Raw genomic sequence first — 21,604 nt, 5'->3', positions numbered from 1 at the left:
AAATACTTCTGAGGGGTTGTGTAAAATAAATTTTACATGTTTAAGAACAGAGTCATCAAGAGCACCCTGACTTTAAAGCATTCGTTCTTTCTTTAAACCTCTGTAGTTTTAATACCCAAGAGTTACGATACATGGCAAATTCATATTTTAACAGAACTGCCAGGAATAGTCTTAATGACCAACTGACAAAGAAATATGTGGCTCCCAATGGCTGTGTTATCTTTCTATGTTTAGACTTCTTAATTGGCAATTATTTCAATGATTCATTCCTCATATTAATTCATTGATATCATTCGTTTCTGAGTTAAAAACAAATTCTAAAAGTATTTATCCAAATTTCAAAGAACGTTTTTATTATTTATCTATGACGAGTATGAAAAAAGGATATGGAATTGAAGTGGAACATATCGTGTGCGTTAACATTTTTTATATTTAAAATTAATATATCTTTAATGTCTACGTAAAAAAATTAAAAAAAATTTCTCCACCTACTATTTTATTTAGAAATAAATTCTATGATATAATGGTAAAAAAATGTATTCAATTTTTCGCCGATGCTTATTATAAGTACTATCAAATGCAAAAACTGATAAGGGCAAATAATGTTTTATGTTGTCAAAATATTAATTGTAATGCAGCTGCAACAAAATACCCAATGTAAGTAACCTCGATAAGACTTCTAAGACCTTAACTTCATGAGCTTTTTTAATTTATGTAACTTTATTCAAGACAAATAAAATTGAAGGAACTTCTTGTCAAAACTCATAAATATGACTTTATGATAAATACCGGTATGGTATGCACACTCAGTGTATTTCCCTGCTTAGTTGTCTTCATTTGCATATTTTATTATATTTCCTTCAGGATAAAACATGCTTTTTCTTACATGTAAACTCATTGCTTGGCTTTTATAAAAATAATTTATATCTCAGAATATATCATCCATCTAATGGGAAAAAAACACATATCCCCTCTGTTTTTGTTAAAATGATTGAAGAAAATAAAATTAAAATTATTATTTCCCAATTTAGATAATTTATTGAAAAAATGTATTCCTTTTATCCTATGCAAATCTAGTATGAAATATAAACCAAGGTATCCATTAAAATATGAACACTTCGAATTGTAAACTTCAATGAGATATAATTGATTAATTAACACTGCAATTTCAATCAAATGTGTGTCTCAGCTCTTTTTTGAATCATTAATGTAGCCTCCCTAAGCGTCAATGATGGCTTCTAGAAAGTAACAACAGGCGGAACCCGTTACAGATGTAATCCTCTTTCATGGCGTCCCAGTGCTGGCTGATATTGGCATTGAGGACCTTGGTGTTTGAATGACGGACACTGAAGGCCCTCCCCTCAACATGCAACCAAAAAATGGGTTGGCAGCAGGGATGTAGGGGGCGAAAAGTGTTAAAAAAATTCCAACAGAGTCTTGCAATGGAGGAGGGTTTCGTTCATTGCTGGTGTCCAAAGCGGCCTATACACTCTCGCTAAGCTCTTTCCACCAACTTTTTTGATAGCACTCTGCACAGTCTCGTGAGAAACCCAGATATATCTTGTATGGGTCCTCATAGTAGACTTGAGGGGATTGCCCTGGGATGTTTTCTTTAACACCCCCGGGTACACTTTAGCCATTATGGCAGACCCTTTCTACTTCTCCAACGTTTCGTACTTTCAAGTGCAATTTTCTCGACTCTACATTAGGGAGAGACTCAAGTTTATTTTGTTTTTAACTAATTTCATATGCTTTAATATAATGAACTATTAATTAATTTCAATTAATCAACCTTCATTAATTAATATTGAATTAGTTAGTGTTCAGATTTCAATGGGCCAACCGATAAATATTCATATTAGACATCTTTATCAACGTTTTTAGAATTCTTATGAATATATACATACATATATGAATACATTTTGGCTTCTATAAATTCACATTAATAACTATGTTAGTAGTTTTAAAATAATGCAATTTATTTTTATATGGCTCTTCATTAATAAATATAATTTTTTTTTTAAAAGAATATTGCTTGCTTATTCATTATCATTCATCATGTTTGCAAAAATAAGACATGTTTATCGACAAGTAGTGTTTAATTTATATGTTATTTTTCATAAAACAGAATAGCAAAATATATTGAGCAAATCATGTTAAAACATTTCCCAAGAGGTCTTTACTTTTCCTAAAGTCAGTTTTTTATTGTCTTCATCAAAAAAGGACATTGTGTTTTTTTGTTCAAAAGTATTAAATTAAATTTTGGGACAGTCTATTGTCTACTTTGTGCAACATTTCTGCAGCGTGTACGATGTAAATGGAGAGCAAACGTTATTGAGACGGTCTGAAATGGAGATACAGAAAAAGCAAAGGAGTATTTGTGCTTTAAAAAAAGGCACATATGATTATTTTACATAAAACTTTTTACTTAATTTTATACAAGTTAAAAGTTAATATCAAATTCCTGTAATATGAAGTAAATTTCAATTGGTTTACTTTATGTATTTAATTAATAATTCTATTAACACAAAAGTTATAACTTTGTTTAAAATATTATATTTGTATTTTTATACAAGTATGAAATTCTTAATAATGTAATAGTTAATCGGCTTTCAAAAACAAATAATTGACTTATTTATAAATATTAATTTAGTACATTTTTTAATTGATAGAATGAATGCAAAATGAAAAATTAATCAATACTATGTACAAATTTTTAAATTATATTGATATTGAGATCAAGATATAAAAAAAGACAAGTAGTACTGACATAAATTGAGGTGTTAACAATTCCTTGATTAGTTGATGACTTTTTGATACCAAAACTTACGTGAATTGTTAATTTTTGATCCAGATTGTATTTGTGGAGCATCAATATAAAAACAAGCAAGAATGTTTTTTCTCAAAACTGTATGCGGATTAAATTCGTATTTTTGAGGGCTTATTGTCAATTTTTATCAACAAATTTAGTGTTTGGGGACACGAAAATTGCAATTGAAGTAGACTAAATTGATTGTCATAGTAAAATAATTAAATATTTTATTTGAAAGGTCATGATGCAGCAAATAAATGTATTTTATATCAAAAAAGTTCTTATCTTTTGCAAAAATAATTTTGTATTTTAACTTATCCTACAAATTTGAATACAAAGAATATTATTAACTTAAAAATGTCTATGAAATTTTTGGATTATGTTGTAAAAAAATTAACTGTTATTTCTTCTTTTTCTGGGTTTTTTGTTCTCAATTTTTATGTTCACATTTTTGCTTAAATTTCTTTCATTTAATTAATTATCATATTTTTTGTTTCTATCTGTGTTTGTATATTTCTAACCATTTTATGAAGTACTTTATCTCAGCCCTTTCTGGAACTAACAATTAATTTTCATAATTATGTTATGAAGATTCTTTGATTAATATTTTTTTCCTTTTTACTCTATTGTTTGTGATTTGGAGCCAAAGAACAAAAGTATTGCTAGAAAAATTAAAAAAATAAAATAGTAAAAAAAACATATTTTCTAGTTCTTTGACAAGTGTAGTTTTGAAGTAAACTTATCAAGTTTGACTTTTAATCACAAATTATCCTTAAAATAAGAGTGTTATATTCTTTATAGAAGTAATTTTATGACTATATTAATATACATGTTTAAGTCTTTCATCAAACTAATCATAATCAGAATATAACACAGAGTCAAAATATATCTAAATCAAATATTTAATAAATACACCATCAACATTTGAAAAATCAAAAACATCAAAGAAATAGGATAAATTTGAAAAATTTACTTAAAAAATAATGAAAATGAAATGGAAAAGGATATTATGAAATGAAAATACTATTATTGTTACTCACCACTAGTTTTCTATACATAATTTTATAGCCTTGCACCCGTGAAAAGCTATAGACAGACCATGTGATGTTATATCTATCACTATAGTAACTTAGATTAGGGCTAGTTATGTTACCCTTATTTGGATGACCTGTAAAATATAAATAACTATTTTCACCTTAACATTTTTTTACAATTCAAATTACCTGAGATTTCAATATATTTTCTATTTCGACCCAAACTATTCTCAGCTAGACATGAATAGTTCCCAAAGTCCTCACTTTGTACACTATGAAGAACAAGGGAATGACGCACTCCAAATTTTTCCATCAATCGATTTTCATTCGCTTGTAGAAGCATTGTATCCCGATACCAGATCACCTATAAAAAATTAAAGATTATTATTTTTGTTTGTTAAATATTTTATATATTTCTTTCTTTTTCATATATATATTTATATAATATATTGACAAGAACGCCTCAGGTCTAGATATATCTATTAAAATGCAAAATAATATACATATATTGTAAAACAAAATCTAATCGTATTATATTGATAATGTATTAACCTCTGGATTTAAAATTTAATTAAATTTTATTTTAATACTTTCCCTGATTCAGAAATATCAAACATATATTTCAGTATTAACACTCACACACAAAATTAACGATAAAAAAAGTGTGTTTACATTTTTGTTTTAAGAGCCCACTAGGTTGAATTACAACATATCAAATAAAGTTTCGCTGATAAAATTAATTTTTGTTTTGGTTTGTAGAAAAATGATTCAAAAATGATGTTGCAAGAAGACAAACAAATTGATGTCATTTTTGACAGAAAAAAAAATATATATAAAGAAGTCGTTGGAACTGCAATTTAAATTGCAGAGCGTATTCTCTCCAAAAATAGTGCTTATTTGATGTTCTTGACATGGACGTTCAATTTAGATTGTTTAGATTGCACACAGATTAGAAAATAAATATTTATCTATTTTGTAACTCCCATTCATTTTTTTTGTAACGACCCTCTTTATCATCAGATTTAAATCCTTTCGACTATTTCTGGTGTGGTACCATTGAAAATAAGATACATGCTAGACCTACTCCAACTTCAACTCGCTAAAGGCTGAAATCACTCGACCATAAGTATGGGGCTCTTTTACTTAGAGGTCCATTTAAATCTGAACACCTTGAATTTTAAACTTCCACACGGTATGATTTATTTATTAGAAATATAATTTCAACAAAATTAATACTATAAAAAGATGCATGTCTATGCTCTATCAATCATTAATCTTGCTACCTTAAGTGTCAATGAAGTCTTCAAGGCAGTGGCGGAAAGACTGGCACCCGCTGTAGATGTTAGATGTATTCCTCTGTAATGGCGTCCCTGTGCTGGCTTACAGCAGACTAGACTTATGGATGATAGACACTGCAGGCCTTTCCCTCGCAATACACTCAAAATATGTAGTTGAGGGAGTTAGTTAGCATCGGGGCTGTAATGGGGGGGCAAAAATTGTCAAAATAGTTCAAAAGAACTCAAAATACTCATTCAGAAGAGTTTTTCTTCGGTAGATATCTTTTTTTTATTGGTGAGGTCAAAAGAAGCGCCTCTCCAACCTCACAAAGTTCATTCCACCCACTTTTTTGATAGATCTCTGGACAGTGGTGTAAAACCCTGAGATCTTTTGCTGAACCCTCATGGACTTGGGGGGGGTTAAGGTGGGCTATTTTCTTTGACTCCTTCGGGTCATGTTTTCCCTCTTTGAGAGAGCCCTTCTTCCTCTCTGACGTTTCAGACTTGTTGACTTTGTAGACTGTGGTCCTGGAGACGTCCTGGAGTGCGCAAAGGGAAATCCGTCAATCTTGTTCAAATATCATTTTCTCAACTTGAACGTACGCTAGAGAGCTCAGGTTTTTTGTAACTTATTCTGTACGCTTGAATTTGAATTAATTTTTAATAGTTAACCTTTATTAATTATTAAAAGTTTAGATTTTTATCGACCACCTAGTGTTGAATTTTGAAACTTTTTTAGTATGAAATGGGTAATTTCCCAAAGTTTTATTGACATAAATTGATTTATTAAAAAGTTAAAAACGTTTAAATATTTGATTCCTGGCGCTTCCTTTTTTGTCTTGCAACCTGTATACTTGTAGATATTTAATATAATCTTAACCAAATTTTGTAAATCTACCCGAATTTGAAGGCCTCCTTCTATTGAAATTACAATTTTTCTAAATAAAACAATAAGGCTTAAAGTTTATACATATATTCTCTGAGTGTTACTTAAAAAAATTAGTATTTACATAAAAAGAGCATGCTAGAAAAAATATGGCTGAACAGACTTTGAATTATTGACCAAACAAGACATAACCTCCTTTTTATACAAATGGAATTTTTTAAATAAAAATTCCATTTGTATGTCTCAAAATTTAGTGTTGTGTCAGTCCTTATTTATCCGGCTCAGTCTAGTCTTATGATTGGTCTTCCCCCTTAACCCTCAAAAGGCTCTTTCCAACCACTTTTTTTAAAGCTCACTCTACAGCCTGATATGAAACTCCGAGATCTCTTGCATGGACCTTTATTAGCTTAAAAGTGATTAGCCAGGCCTGTTTTCCTTAACTCCTCCGATTAACAATTACGTTAAAGTGTCATTTTTTTTTACTTATACGTAAGCTACAAAAATCAGGTTTGTTTTGTTTTGTACAAAATTGTTTATGCTTTAATAAATTGAAATATGAATTAATTTCAATCACTCAATCTTCATAAATTATTGAATTAATAAGTGTTCAGATTTCAATCTACAACCCGGTACTCCAATTACTTCTTCATACCTATAATATGTATACTTTTTTTATTTATTTTGATGATGCCTTGTTTAGAATAATTGATTCGTATTTTTTCAATTTTTAATCGAGATTTTGTAAATTTAATTAAATATTTGCTTCAGAGCACTTGGATTCTTCCTTTTTGTGATTTGAGGACTACGGCGTAATATTGTAGCTATAAAAATCTAACATTATTACCATTATTTTTTATAAAACATGCAACTTTCTTAAAACTTATGTGTACTTATTTAATATTTCAATATTCGGATAATTAATTACAAATAAATATGTATTTACTTTTAACAAGTTATATCTTGTTGAAACCCCAAACTCATATTGTAAAGATTATATTAAAATAAGGAATTATTTTGGTCTCGCAGCCTTATATTTTTACCAGAATTATTATTATTTTAAAGAATATTATGAATGCAAAATGGTTGGAATGGTTTTAAAAAATGATACAAAATTTAAATAGTGAAGTTGTTTTATTCGTTTAAAGATTTATCATAAAATTAAACAAGTTTTATTATTGGGGTTTTCATTTTTACCAACCTCACTAACTTGGTTAAAAAATAAAATAGTTTTTTTATTTGATCCATAATTTTGTATGGGTAAATTAAAATTTCCCTTGTACTTTGAAATATAAAAATTACAAATCTTACCTCCAATAGAGCTTAAACTATTTAGTTTGCTCGAAAGACGCAAAATATTATATTCATTATCATTTTAAAAATGATAGTAATATTTACTTGATCTTCTACAAATATTTTTTTTAGAAAAATCTAAAAATGCTCAAATTGTTCATAGATATACAAACTCTAATCTGGAATATGCAGTCAGATAAATTACTTTAAGGATAGTCGTCCTAATATGGCTCTATATGTTAGAATAGTGAAAACCCCGAAGAAAAATTATGATTTACAAATTGAAGTAAGAGTGGTTTTCAGTTATTTGAATTAGGGCATGAGAAAATGCTTACATCTTCTCTACTCACTGATTTCTTACAGTACTTAAAAAATCTCAAGAGTAGCTATTTGGTTAGGTACTTTTATGATTTAGGTAGGCCGAAATAAAATGAACGGTGCCACGGAACTCTTGTTTTTAATGTTTCAATCCAAGTAATCGTATATTCCTTTTTGTAATTTGCTTGCAAAATTATATTTTTGCAAGCTTAAAAATACGCACATTTTGATTTTTCTAGTAACAATACATTTAACCTACACAGGGGGGGGAGAACAAGATGATATATAGTGAGCAAAAGAACAAGCAAGTACTTGGCTGCATATGTTACAGAAGTACGATGTAGTCAGTCTCCTCTCATCTTCATCCAGGCAATTTATCGGGTATTCAGGATATCGAACAGGACTGTAAAGATTTAGTAATTCGAGTTTTAAACTACATTACCCCAGGACATTTAATTTTGCAAACTTCATTGTTGCAAATTTAACTCATAACTAATTACACTTTCAAACTAAATCTTTTAAGACAATGTTTGACACTTTTAAACTAATTAAAATGATCTCCTTTTTAGTCATAATACTTTATAGAGTTTATGTTTGTTTGATAGTAGATTAATTCACTTTAACAGTTATAATTAAATTGTGATAAGATAATTTTGAAGGTATTAAAAATAATTGACTTTCTTAAAGATGAAAATTTAATTAAATCTTTATAACTCATAAAAGTAATCAAAAAACTATCTTAATCAGTTAATTTCTGTCAATTAAGGTTATGTTTATGCATTTTAGGATAAGATCTGTAACAAATATCTAAGATTTTATATTTTATATAATATTTTTTGGGGAAGGAAGAAAAATAACCGAAGTGTAGATATATGGGTATTTATATGACTTGAAACATTGGATATCTGCATAAATATTATATACATTTGACCTTTTGGTAATGACACTTATGATGATATAGATAATGCTTAAACATTTTACATTATTAACTTAGTATATCTATTTTTTATTTATTTTTACTTTTTTTTTTAATGCGGAGCAATATATTATGGGAATAGTAAGTGGTCCATCGAAATCTGAACACTTACTAATTCAATAATTAATTAATGAAGGTTGAGTGATTTAAATTAATTGATATTTCGATAGATTAAAGCATACACAATTAGTTATAGGGGGAAAAAAACCTGAGCTCAATGCTCTTATAAGCTTCTAAACACGCATACTCTGCTCTTTACTTACTCTTTATTTTTTTTTTGTATTTATTTATCTTTTTCTGAAAAATAGCCTATATAAAATTGATTTATTTTATTTGGTCGCCATTTCCTCACAGATGGTGACACGCCTTTTGCGAAAAGAGTTGCACGTATTGTAAATGAAGTTCGGTCCTATGGTAGCCAAACCCTCGTCGAAAGAGGCCTTCATGGCTTCAAAGTTCGGGTGACAAATGCTACAGGACCTCACCTCGCTGAGCGGCGAGAAAGTAAAGTTGAGGGAAATGTCATCCTGATTGTATGGTGGCCACATTCACTTGTCCCAGAAAGCAATGTTGTTAGCTAAGAAGGTCTAAGTATTTTTTATTATTGTGCATTAGGGCCCATCTTTTTAAAAGACAACGTTGCCATAAGGGAAATTTGCCTGACCAACATTTTTTTACATTTCTGAACACGGCCATGTGACTAACGTTGATATTCTTGGCATTGTCGCGGAGATACTTGCTAGGGTCCTTTTTGATTGCTTTCTTCTGGGCATCCCCATTAAAGATGGGATTTTTTCCGAAGCCTCCTTTCTCTCTATGGTCGTAGTAGAGCCTCCTATTAATTTTATAGATGGTCCAAAGAGCCATTCTCGTCAGCCTGGCTACCACTTTTGAGTATGACCAGTACGAAGAAGAGTTGATCCCCTAATTATTAAATCTAACCGCTGATTTAAAAAATTAAAACGCAACAGGTGCTTAAGAACAACAGACAACTCTATTTTTTTCACACAGAGCCTCTCAAACCAATATAATACATGTGTGTAAGTTTCCTCCCTGTTTTATTACTGATAAACTTGATTCAAAGGTATTAGCCATATGATTTGATCTTATATAGGTTTTTTTAGACTTAAAACTCTCCGTTGGAAAATTATTTTCCAAAGGAAGGCAAAATTTATTTCTCTAACTTGACATTCATAAGCATGAATATTGTAAGCTTTTTTGTATCGTATGAGGCAAAATGAAACTTTAATAAGATGCCAACATTTACATAATACATGTTCTACCTGAAGTTTGATGATTTTGTATATTTTTATGTATTCAGAGATAAATTAAAGCTGACATTTATGGAGTATGAGTGGATTTAATTAATGTATCCGAAGTTGTGAAGAGTAAAATATTTATCAAATTAACTTAAAGGACTGATTTAACCAATAAAAGAAAAATAAAATATTAAGAAAATTATACTCTAAAAAAATTGACTAAAGTCTCATTTCTTGAATAATGTCGTGAAAACTTTTCCAATATTTTAAAATCTTAATATATTATTCCGTTAGGGATCACAATTTTTCTAACATTTTCACTTTCCATTACTTCCATTGGGTATTTATAGCCCCAGTGATAAATATATTCTTTGTTATATTATATTTTTACCTTTCTTTATTTGTAAATTCTTATGAGTTATGGATTATGATTTATTAATAAATTTTGGAATTAATTATCAAGGTTAGAGATAATTTTTTTATGCATTCTTATTATTCATCTATCAAACACTGAATATGCAGCTGGAACTAGTTCAAAAAAGATTTTTGTGTAACAATAATTTATCCTTCGCCATCAAGACATACGTGTACAATCTTGACGGTTGTGTATAAAAAAAACCAATATTGATGTTTTAGGCTTAGGTCCTGAATATTTTAATAATATTTGTGTGTGTGTGTTATATGTTTTTATTTTATTGTAGAATACTGTAACATCTTTGTAGTGTTTTAACATATTTGAAATAAATTCTGGGAATAGAGAAAAAAAAATCTATTGACAGATAAAAATTATTTTTAAAAAGACTTCAATTTATAATGTTGGGGTGGCTAAAACCTCAAAGAAAGTACTCCTTTCATGATTTGAAGTACTGAACAGAGGGCTAATATAAACTAACTATTAATCTTACATCTTTTTTTTTTTTTTTCATTTTCAGAAGATGTAAACGTTAATTTTCAACTTCTAAACATTTTAATAGAATAATAAATTCCGTAAGTATTTTACTTTCTTTTTAATTATAATTGAACTTGACCTTCTAAAATTATATTCCTTTCTTAAATACCTTCATACCTTATAGATTTCTAAGTTTATGTATTCATACACTAATAATATACGTAAAAAAATCTTAATAATGAAACAATAGACTCCGTTTTGAAAGCCTTGTTTTACCTTAGTGTTTATTAACTTTTATTTTCCATAAGTTTGAAAATGATTTTTTTATGGTTGGGGGAAAAACTTAGTTGCTTCTGAACTCGAGTATTTTAATACAAATACAATGGAAATTTATATCGTTTAATTAAACATTATTTAAAGTTTAGAGCATTAATCTACTTCTGTATTTTTTGTTCCTTTGATCAACTTTGCATTCCTTTACGTCAAAAGAAGGAGTAAAATATGTACATAAAGTACATAAATTAGATATGAAGTGGAAGCTCCCAAAAGTGCAGTATTATGAAAAATACACGGAAATAGAATTGGATAGAAAACATGAAATTAGGTCTTCATTATCTGGCATGTTCCTCTTAGTGAGGATTGAACTGGGGGATATTTGAATATAGACTATCCAGACTGTCTGGATAGTCGATATATACTCCAACTCATTAATTGGTTGAGTGCAATGCTTTAGAGAATATAAACAGCGAATTCTATCAAACTCGGCAGAATAAAAATAACATCTATTTATTTATAGATGCTCTTAAGAAGGGTTGCTATTATAATGAAGTTTTTTAACTTGGTACTTTAATTTTAATACCAGGTGGTCCATTAAAATCTAAACATTTACTATTTCAATAATTTTTGATGGTTGAGTGATATAAATTAATTTATATTTCGATATACATATTAAAGTATAAACAATTAATAACAAATCAAAATAAACTTGAGCTCTTTAGCTTACGTACAAGTCGAGAAAATTTCGCCTGAACGTGATGGACAAATTTATATTCTCGTAAATAAAGCAGTTGGGCGTTGGACCACCTTCAAAGCCATCAGCAAGTCTTAAATGTTGGAAAGGAGGAAGGACTCTGTCAAAAAGAACAAAATGGACCCGGAGGAGTGGCAGAAAAAAACCCAGGGCAATCCCCTCAAGTCCATGAAGGCCAAAGCAAGAGATCTCGTTATTTCCCATAACGTATAAACATAAATCTATCAAAAAAAGTGGGGGAAAGAGGTTTGTTAAATAAATTATTTATTTTCTTTGAAAGAGTCTTGAACTTTTTTTTGACATTTGACCCCTTATAGTCATCCTGCTAACCCCATCGACTACAAATTTTGGGTGTATGTCATGCTCAGCCAGCATTGGAACATCATGATGGAAGACAACATGTGGAGCAAGGCCTTACATCACCGCCTGGAAGCCATCATGCCGCTAAGGGTGGATTCATTAATGATTAAGATATCTCAGACACACATCTGTTTTTAGTATTTATTTTGTTCAAATTCTATTTTTAATTTATAAATTTTATCTTTTTGAAGTTTAAAATTCAAAATGTCAGATTTTAATGGACCACTCAGTACTTGCAGTAGTACTTTAGGTATTATGCGTCAACAAAAGAGCATTTTTATTTAATAATATAGAAAAAAATTATTTATCAAATTATTGTTATTTTTTGTTTTTCATGAGTACTCTAACACTTATTTACTCACTACTTAGTTGTTCTCTCCTCAAGACAAAAAAAATAATTAAAATGCTTGAGGAAGAAAAAAAACATTGTTGTGGTTGCCATGAGAAGAAGAAATGACAAAATACTAAGGATTTACAATCTTAAATATACGTCCTCCCCTTTTATACACACGCTCGTTGCTGCATGGTTTGTTCTTTTAAATTACGTAGTAGTAACGCGATTCTTAGATATCAAGCACACATTCAAATATTACTTTACTGTAAAAATCCTGACAAATTTGCTCTATCAATATATAAATACATTTGTTGTCTTTTTAAAATCTCCCAGTCGTTGGAGAATATATTATACAAGTTACCTCATTAAATTGGGCTTTCGTACCTTTGGAAGGGAGTTGGCTATACCGCCAACGTACCATTAAGGTTAGAAGAAAAAAATGATATTTCACAGTTCAGCCAAATATCTAATTAATTTTTGAAGAGAACTATAATAATGTTCATGTCAGATGAAAATTGATTTCAAGTAGGAATAAATATTGATTTTTTCTTTAAAATAAAGTATATATGTATACTCCAAATTTATCAAAAAGAAATGATAAATTTTTTCAAATTTTATTTTTTTTGCCTAACAAGTATTACCCTTAAGTGTATATTTGTACGAACAAACAAGATTTTAAATATATTTTCAAGAATTGGAAGGGGATATAAAATAACTCTTAGTAAATTATAATAGTTTTGATATATAGTTTTTTTCTTCAATTTGAAGATGGTTAAACAACACAAAAAATAGTACTTGTTTAATGTAAAAATCATTGTTTGACAATGGGGTTACTTATAATATAAATTTTATTTTTATACTTTCCAATGAGTAAGTAACTCTTTTTTATAAGACAAACTGTATCAAAAATTGACTGAAAAAAAATATTGTGCTCAAAAAACAAACAGTGAGAATATTGTTCATTAATTTTTTGTAGGATTTTTTTTTATTTCTGACGATTTTGAACCATAGTAATGTATTCTCGTAAAAAATAAAAATAAATTAACTATAAGGAATGATATTACCTTCTAAGATGACAACAAACTATAAGACTAAAGAGTCAACTAGAGAATTTTTGGACCTATCGGAAACAAGTCCAATATTTTTTATTAACATATTTTTATTATGTACCAATTGCAAAATGGAAATATTACCATTAAATGAGAGAAACTTCGTAATTATGAAAGTTTTCTGCATGCCAATGTTCAATATTAATAACATTTTATTTCATCTATATTTTATTGGTTAGATTTGTTTTTACATTCATAATTCTTTGTGAGTTTTTTTATTCGTGTAGGTAGATTTTTAATTTTTGGCTCTTAACCAAACAAACAAATAAATATAATCACAAAAGTAATAGGAGGCTATTATTTCAAAAATGATCTTTTTAGTTTTAAACAAATGTTTCCAATACACTCCATAAATAAATAATCAAAATTTAGCTCAAAAATATTTGTGACGCATAAAACAAAAAGTTTTGAGCTTTATAACTAAAACAACGATGGTATACCACCTCCATTTGAGAACGTCAGATATAAAAATGTTCACATCTGTTTGTAAGCAATGGAAATGAGTAAATTTGTCGACAAAATTATTGATAGATTTAATAATGAATTTTAAATTTATTATAACAAATAATAGAATATACACATGGAACAACTTCCTTTTCTGGACTTTTAGATTCAAAAATTATCCTACTCATGTTTGGAAACTTTGCTAGCCAATAAATAATAATATTGTGTCATTTCAAACTTATAAGGCTACAATACAAGTATTAACTTACTGTTAAACCTCAAAAGATAAGATTCCATCGTCCAACTGTTTTTGATTAATTAAAAACTCTACAGCTTCTAAACTTCGCCTAGACGTACGTTTAAGATACTTAATAAAATACAACACTTTTTGGATAGTTGGTGTATGAAAATTGTATAATATTTTAAGTCAAAGTCAAAATTGTATCAAAAATGATATTCTCTATAATCATTCAAGTTTTAAATGCATAACATAAAAGAAAAAAACTGTTCAAAATACCCAAATACATGTTTTATTTTTGTTTTTTGATGTGCTTATTGTTGAACATTGACTACATATTTTTTTAATTACAATTAAATTTGAGTTTGTTAGTAAGAGTCGGACAAATTTATTTGACATATTGCATAATTTAAAATACCTTATACTGTGAAACTTAACACTGTTGTCTCAAAAAAAAGTGTTGCATGTATGGGTATGTTCATTCCCTAAAATAAAGTTTAGTATTTTTAGTTATTCTTAACATAGGGTCAAATTAAGTTCAGAAATCAAATAAAGTAATAACTGGAAAAAGGGCATTTGAAAATTACAAAAATAAATATATACCTGTTTTCTTTACATACTTTATTGGATAAAGAGTGGATAACTTGCTCATATGATATGAAATCTTTTATATGTGCCAAATATAATAAATATTAATTTAATCAATGGTAATTAGTAATAAATGATGGAGTACTTAATTTAATAAAACGGTTCAATTACATTTTAATACATTCTTTAATTGCTTTACACTTTAAAAAAATATTACTTTTATGAAAATCTATATTTTTCAATTATTTATTTAATAATGTGATGATTGATGATTCAATAAAGAGTATTAAAGTGATAAACGACTGAAAAGTACACTCTTTAGATTGCACTATAGAGTCGTTATTTACTATCTAAATGGCTGTTCCAAGAATATTTTCTTGTGAGATGAAGTTATATTTTTTCTAATTTTCCGGCTGATATTTCATTTTTTTACGATGTTAATATGAATTGATATTTCTTAACAAATAAAATTAGGGAATTTTTTTTCTATCTAAATAACTTTTTTTTGCCCCTTCTTAATAAAATTTTTTAGTGTTTCATTATTCAAAAAAAAAAAAAAAAAAAAAAGAATATTCTTTTTACACCATTGAGATACACCTCCTTTTTTCAAAAGTAATTTTTTTTTAATAAAATAATAAATTATCTATAATTTTCAAAGCCTTTGATTATTTTTATTAATTGGAGTAATATTAAATTAATGTTTGACAATAAATAGAGATACTGACGTTTTAATAACTTCCATTTTAGATATATGCATTAGGAATAAACTTGCAAATATTAAGTTTAAAAGAACTTCCATTCCTTAAAAAAAATTATGGTATAGCATTGCTTCGATAATTTTGGCAATCGTTAAGAATATCAAAATTCAAAAAAATAATCATATTAGAGCCTTGTTGTATAATGGGTCATCTACAATCGTGATCGATGGTTGTGTAAGTGAGCTTATTAGGCAAAGATGTCCAGCAGCACCTTTGTTATTTATTGCCGCAATTGAAGAATTTTGTATATCTCTGCTAAAGAAATATAGGGGCTTTGGAATTTCCATAGGCAATTCTAAACATTTACTTGACATCTATGCAGATGCCACTTTATTTGTCGAAGCCAACAATGAACGTCAGTTAGTTAGAAGAATTGAAGTTCTTCTGAAGTATTTTGAAAAACATTCCCAGCAGGGATTTGGAAGCCACACTCTTCGACTACACTTTTAGATTGTAATGTCAAAAATAGGATTGAAATTTCCGGCATAGAATGGCACAGACACAGTCAAACTTACACAAATTGGACAACACTGTGTAATTCGGTATATAAAAAAGTAGGAGAATAAAGGAAATACAATCTCCTGACAAGAGTTGAATGGTATGGTGCTGAAATAGTCCCCCTGGTTTTATATACAGCACATTCTCTGCCTCCTTTAGCTGAGAAGGCAATTCATGAAAAAAATTCGTGGCTGAAGACCCTTTTTTATTCAAAGTGCCTCCCTTCTCTCAAAAGGCCAAAAAATTTATAGGAAGTGGGCTAACTATACTATCTTCTTTTATCCCAAGATATACCAGAATTTTATAAATTAAAATAACAAAAGATCCCCTCTTGTAATGGAGAGTTACTGTATCAGGTACTCCTCTATACATGCTTCTGATGATGGGTACTATTTTATCAAACGGATCAGTCGAGAAAATCTCATTTTCATGGGGTACTGATCATCGTGTTTTACGGTATGGACACGCCAACGTGTGAGTCGAACCCTACCATAGATATAAACCATCAAAACGTAGGAAAGAAACATTTTTTCAATAATACAGAGGATCCGAGCTGCCTAGAAAGTATGGCTATAAATAAATCTATTTTGACTGTTCATAACCTTCCAAAATACCCTAATTCGGTATTTGTGAAGGGTAAATTTTGTTTTCCGCTTTTAAGGACTGCTAAGAACCACATTCTTCCAACACCATGGCATTTGAATATGTTATATTCGAGAGATTTTCAGAGTATTGTCACTGTGATATGAGAAAATTTTAGATCTCCCGAAATCTTGGGATAAAAAATAGAGAGATCCTTACAATATATATTTATGACGACAAAAAATTTATTGCGCAGTTTCAAATCTCGGCTGGCCTTATTTTTTATAATGTTCCATGTAAAGACTTCGGAAAAACTTTAATTCCTCCATTCACACTTTCGTAGATTGTCCTAGTGTTCGAATTCTAATACTATTTATTTCCTTAAATGTAAAGGGACTAGATGCCCAAGAATCAAAATTCACAAAAGCACTGGTTTTTTTTTTGGGCTTTCAAAACGAAAGGGATCTCCAGGAAAGACGAAGGTGTTGGGATTAGTGTTATTAAATTCCAAAGCCCTTATTGCCAGCAAAATTACAAATTATGAACCCTTAGCTGCTGAAGAGATAAGACTTGTTATCATCTCAGATATTGAAACCTAGGCTACCTTCTCTTTTATGGTTCCTGACACCTCTGGATCTGGTTGGAAATATAGAGGCGATGTTATTAGGTATTACCCTTCGATGTCCACAAAATATTTAGACTCTTTAAAGTGGATTGTAAGATCTTACAAAGCTTTTAAAAAGAAATAGTCTTACTATGGAGACTGTTTGTTCTTTTAATGGTGGACTTATATTATTCTTATTTGCTCCTATTTTCGTTTTAGTTATATGCTTGTTTTTTTTTTTCTAAATTCTGTATGATGAAGGATTTTATTTAGATGTTTTTGATATATAATATGTGTATAGTGTTTAGGTTGGTTTTTTTTTTTTTTTTTGAAAGGGATAATTATAAACTAAAATTTTCATTTGTGTGATTTTTTTTACGTGATCCTTCTTCCTTCTTATGTAATTTGTGGACATCAAATGAAAACCTCAATAAAAAAAATTAAAAAAATTACTCATAGAAACCTAATTTTACAATAAAAAAATATATATATTGAGGTGTGGAAACACCTCACCGCCTATAATTTGATTAGATATTGATAATTACCTCTGATAACGGTTCTGCATGTACCACACAAGATATCGACACTTCAACACCAACATCAGCGTGGACCCAAGATTTATCCACCACTATTTCAGGCTCATCTGAAAAAAACAAAAGTTATTAAGGGTATAAATAATCAAATACTTTTCTTTACATCACGCCGTTACCTCAAAAATACATTAATATACAGTATGTTTAGCTGTGGATGTGCTCCCTTCTTTCCTCCTAATCATTGTTTTAATTTTTATTTGTTAAATTTGAATGAGCTATTGTTAAGCTTTTAGCAATGTTCAACAACTATTAAATAATAATTTCAAAGTTTGGAAGAATTGAATAACTACCAATGGATTTTCATCCATTTTTTCTGTTTCTTTTGGTATGAAAGGTTGTGTGGTACAATAAAGATAAATCCATAATATATCCTCAGATTCATAAACTGGCATACTATTTGGGTTTGTAATTTTAAAAGATATTTTATAGTATTTGAAAAAAGAAACGTCAAGATAAAATCAGGAAAAATTTGTTTCAAACATTTATATTATAAAAAGAAGAAGTACAATGAAATTACGTAAAGGAATGTATTAATCTATTTGTTTCTCGTAAAAAAGATGTATTAAAATGACGGTGCTTCACATCAAATAATATTCTATTTTAAAATAAGGGAAAAGACATAATTTATATATTTGGAGAACTTTTATTATATACTGAGAAACAATAATACTAACAAAAGAACACAACATTACTTGATTAAATTGAGAAAAGCTCTGAGAGTAAGCTCTAATATTATATAGTCCTCCAGGACTTTTAATATCTTTTTCTATCTACTTCTTCATGGGAATTATCCTCATTTAAAAAATACATTGTATTTAGACATTAAGAGTAATACATAAGAATACATGGAATATGGAAATAAGGGTTGAGACATTCTATTAATCCAAAGTCTTTACGCAGAAAAATATGTATATGGTACATTAAGACTGTTTTTTTCTTAAATAAAAAAAATATTTTGAAATGTAGTAGAGACAATTTTTTTACTTTTGGTGGAAAATGAACAATTGAAAAATTTGTTTCATATTGATCAAAAGTTTCAAAATTTGAATAAAAAATATATATTTTTACTTAAAAATAGTTAACATAAGTCTAAATGGAGCAATTAAAAATAAAAACTCTATTGGATAAATAACCTATCTTTTGAAACATTTTCTGAAAACTTTCTCTTGAAAGGATTATTTCTGCAAAAATGACAAATTAAATTAAAATTGTATTTCGTGTAGCTCGCGCTTTTTTGTCTATTATGTATAACATATGATATACACTTGCCTTGAAAAACATTTTTCAAAGTAAAGAAGTATTTTTCGTAAAAAGAAGTTCATTATTATTTAATTTTTTCCCTTAATTTTTATTTCTATGACAATCCCCACATTGCTTACATGATGGTATGACTCCATAATTAACATCCATGTTTTCGACAATTGGCCTTTTAAAGCGTGGTGCATCTTTGAGATAAAAATTATTAGAACAGAATCGATGGAAATAAAATTGTAAATACTATACACATTTTTAGCCACTTAACTTGCATTTTCACCTTTATCGAAAAAAAAACCAAAATAAAATATGGTGTTTTTTATCTTCTTGCTCTCATTTTTGACTTGTGCTCAAACAATACTGAGTTACACAATCACTAATCTGTCGCAAAAGTGTTTTAGTGCTAAGTGTTATCCTTCTTACAGAATAGAGCGTAAACCGATCGCACGTATACAACTCAAAATACACATTACTAAATCCATTTATTGGAAGAATAATTTTTTTCTTTACTTATTATTTGTATTCAATATTTTTCTTTAGACATCCAATAAGCAAGGTGCATAACTCTGGAACGGCTAAATTGTATTCCTTACCGCTCTTTAAAATAAGAGGCAATATTCCTTTAAAATTTCGTAATCACTTAATATCCTTCATGTATTTATGTTATGAACAACTGTAATAGTTGCCCGTATATAAACAAGAAGAATCAGTTATTAACCATTTAAAAAAAAAGATTTTGGGGACAATATGTACTTTTACACATTCAAAAAACTATTTTTTTTAAAGTACAGATCTTATGTTAAACAAAAATGACTAATAAGATTGTATTAATTTTTATGAATAATCATTATTTGGTAAGAAACTTTAAGATATATTTTAAAAGATTATTTAATAATCTAAAACATTTAATTTTTGTACATTGCTCTATTGGACTTTGGTTGACTATTTTCATGTAAAAATGCTATTTTTTCTTTAAAAAATATGACATTTTTAAAATTTAAGGGCTATGCTCAACTTCTAAAATTTAACAAATATGACTTTAAAAAATTATATTCTTTCAATTTTTACCAAAATAAACTTTTTTTAACTTTGGCACTCAAATATTAAAAAAAACAATTTTAAAACCAGTCTAATGGTACATACACACATGAAAATAGAGATACAACAAATTTATGTCAGAAACAGCAAAGCGGTGGTTCCAACGATTCCGTTCTGGTAATATGGACGTCAAAAATGTCGATAAAATAATGGAAATCATCCAGTTGGACGGACGTGTGAATACTTATTTCATTGCACAGGAACTGAATATTAGGCAGAAAACCGTTTCGAACCATTTAAATGGGATAATCCTATCTATTTATTGTCAAATATAGCCAAAAAAACCAACGAACAGAACTTTTTACTTCACCTATTATATTAAACATATAAATGGAATGTTAATAAATACTTACATATAACTTTTAATTTGATTTTTGCATGAACTGGACGCTCAACACCATTAGAAGCTGTACAAATGTATATTCCAGAGTCTTTACGACTTACATTTGCTAATAACAACTCAGATCCTTGTATTTCTTTTTCTCCTGATGGTAGCATTTGAAACTAGCAAAAACAAAGATAAATAATTAAAATAACTAATAATATATTTTTTTGGATAATAAATTATTATTTCAGTATGAAGTATAAAAGGGTAAAGTTGTTCTTTTTTTTTAGAAAGTAAGTATTCCATATCATTATTGATAACACGTCTAAAAGGACATTTTAAGCATTAATCTTGAACTCAATTATAAGATATTGCTTTTAAAAAAAACACTTATAAATATTATGTAAATTGAGGTTCCTGCTTGTGACGATAGCAATAATTAAAAAATAACAATTTTGAGTTAGATATTTTGAGAATTACATTACAAAACCCGTTGAAATAAGTCAACTTCAGACTCATTTCTACCTCTGACAGATCCTTCACCGAGCATGATTCTCATAATATTCTCATCTTATTCAGCCTATGATCCCTGAAGTAGACAACTTCAGTTTTGAATGTTTATAATCTGTGCTTTAATGACAACACAAATTAATTATTGAATTAGGGGATAGAAATATGAGCATAGGCGAAGAAGCTCTTACAAAATGAGTTTGTAATTTTAAGGATTGTCCTAAATTAAAATGTTGTATTTATGGATTACGTATATATTCTCGTTCTACGATCTTTTCATACAAATTAAAATTATTTTTGTAAAATTAATATGTGCAAAATGATTGGCACAAAAAAATTGAGAAGAAGGATAAGGACAAGAAATTCCGAAAGATCAGAGTTGTGTTTACGTTCATGTACTTTTTAAAAACAACGTAGGTTATATGTGAGATTTTTTTAAAGATAAAAACATACACAATTATGTTATGAAGAAGTGTGTAACCAAATATTTTATTGAAACATCGAATAAAGAGATTAAGAACAATTTAAAAGCTCAGTC

At 28.4% G+C, this 21,604-nt stretch overlaps 1 protein-coding gene across 4 annotated transcripts in view; it reads right to left on the bottom strand.

Annotated features, from left to right (window-relative positions):
* The window catches only part of LOC121132376 (lachesin), a 425,839-nt gene that overhangs the window by 50,475 nt on the left and 353,760 nt on the right, over positions 1-21,604 (bottom strand). For all 4 annotated transcript variants that reach the window (XM_071886663.1, XM_071886665.1, XM_071886666.1 and 1 more), the window contains 4 exons: positions 20,585-20,735; positions 17,832-17,929; positions 4,036-4,210; positions 3,853-3,980 (listed from right to left, as the gene is read on the bottom strand). In XM_071886663.1, coding sequence (XP_071742764.1) covers positions 3,853-3,980; positions 4,036-4,210; positions 17,832-17,929; positions 20,585-20,735 — 552 coding nt within the window. The remainder of the gene's footprint in view (positions 1-3,852; positions 3,981-4,035; positions 4,211-17,831; positions 17,930-20,584; positions 20,736-21,604) is intronic.

Source organism: Lepeophtheirus salmonis, chromosome 2, assembly GCF_016086655.4.
Source record: "Lepeophtheirus salmonis chromosome 2, UVic_Lsal_1.4, whole genome shotgun sequence".
Taxonomy (NCBI): Eukaryota; Metazoa; Arthropoda; class Copepoda; order Siphonostomatoida; family Caligidae; genus Lepeophtheirus; species Lepeophtheirus salmonis.
Note: the sequence above shows the minus strand (reverse complement) of the source record. Positions and strands in the feature narration are given on the sequence as shown.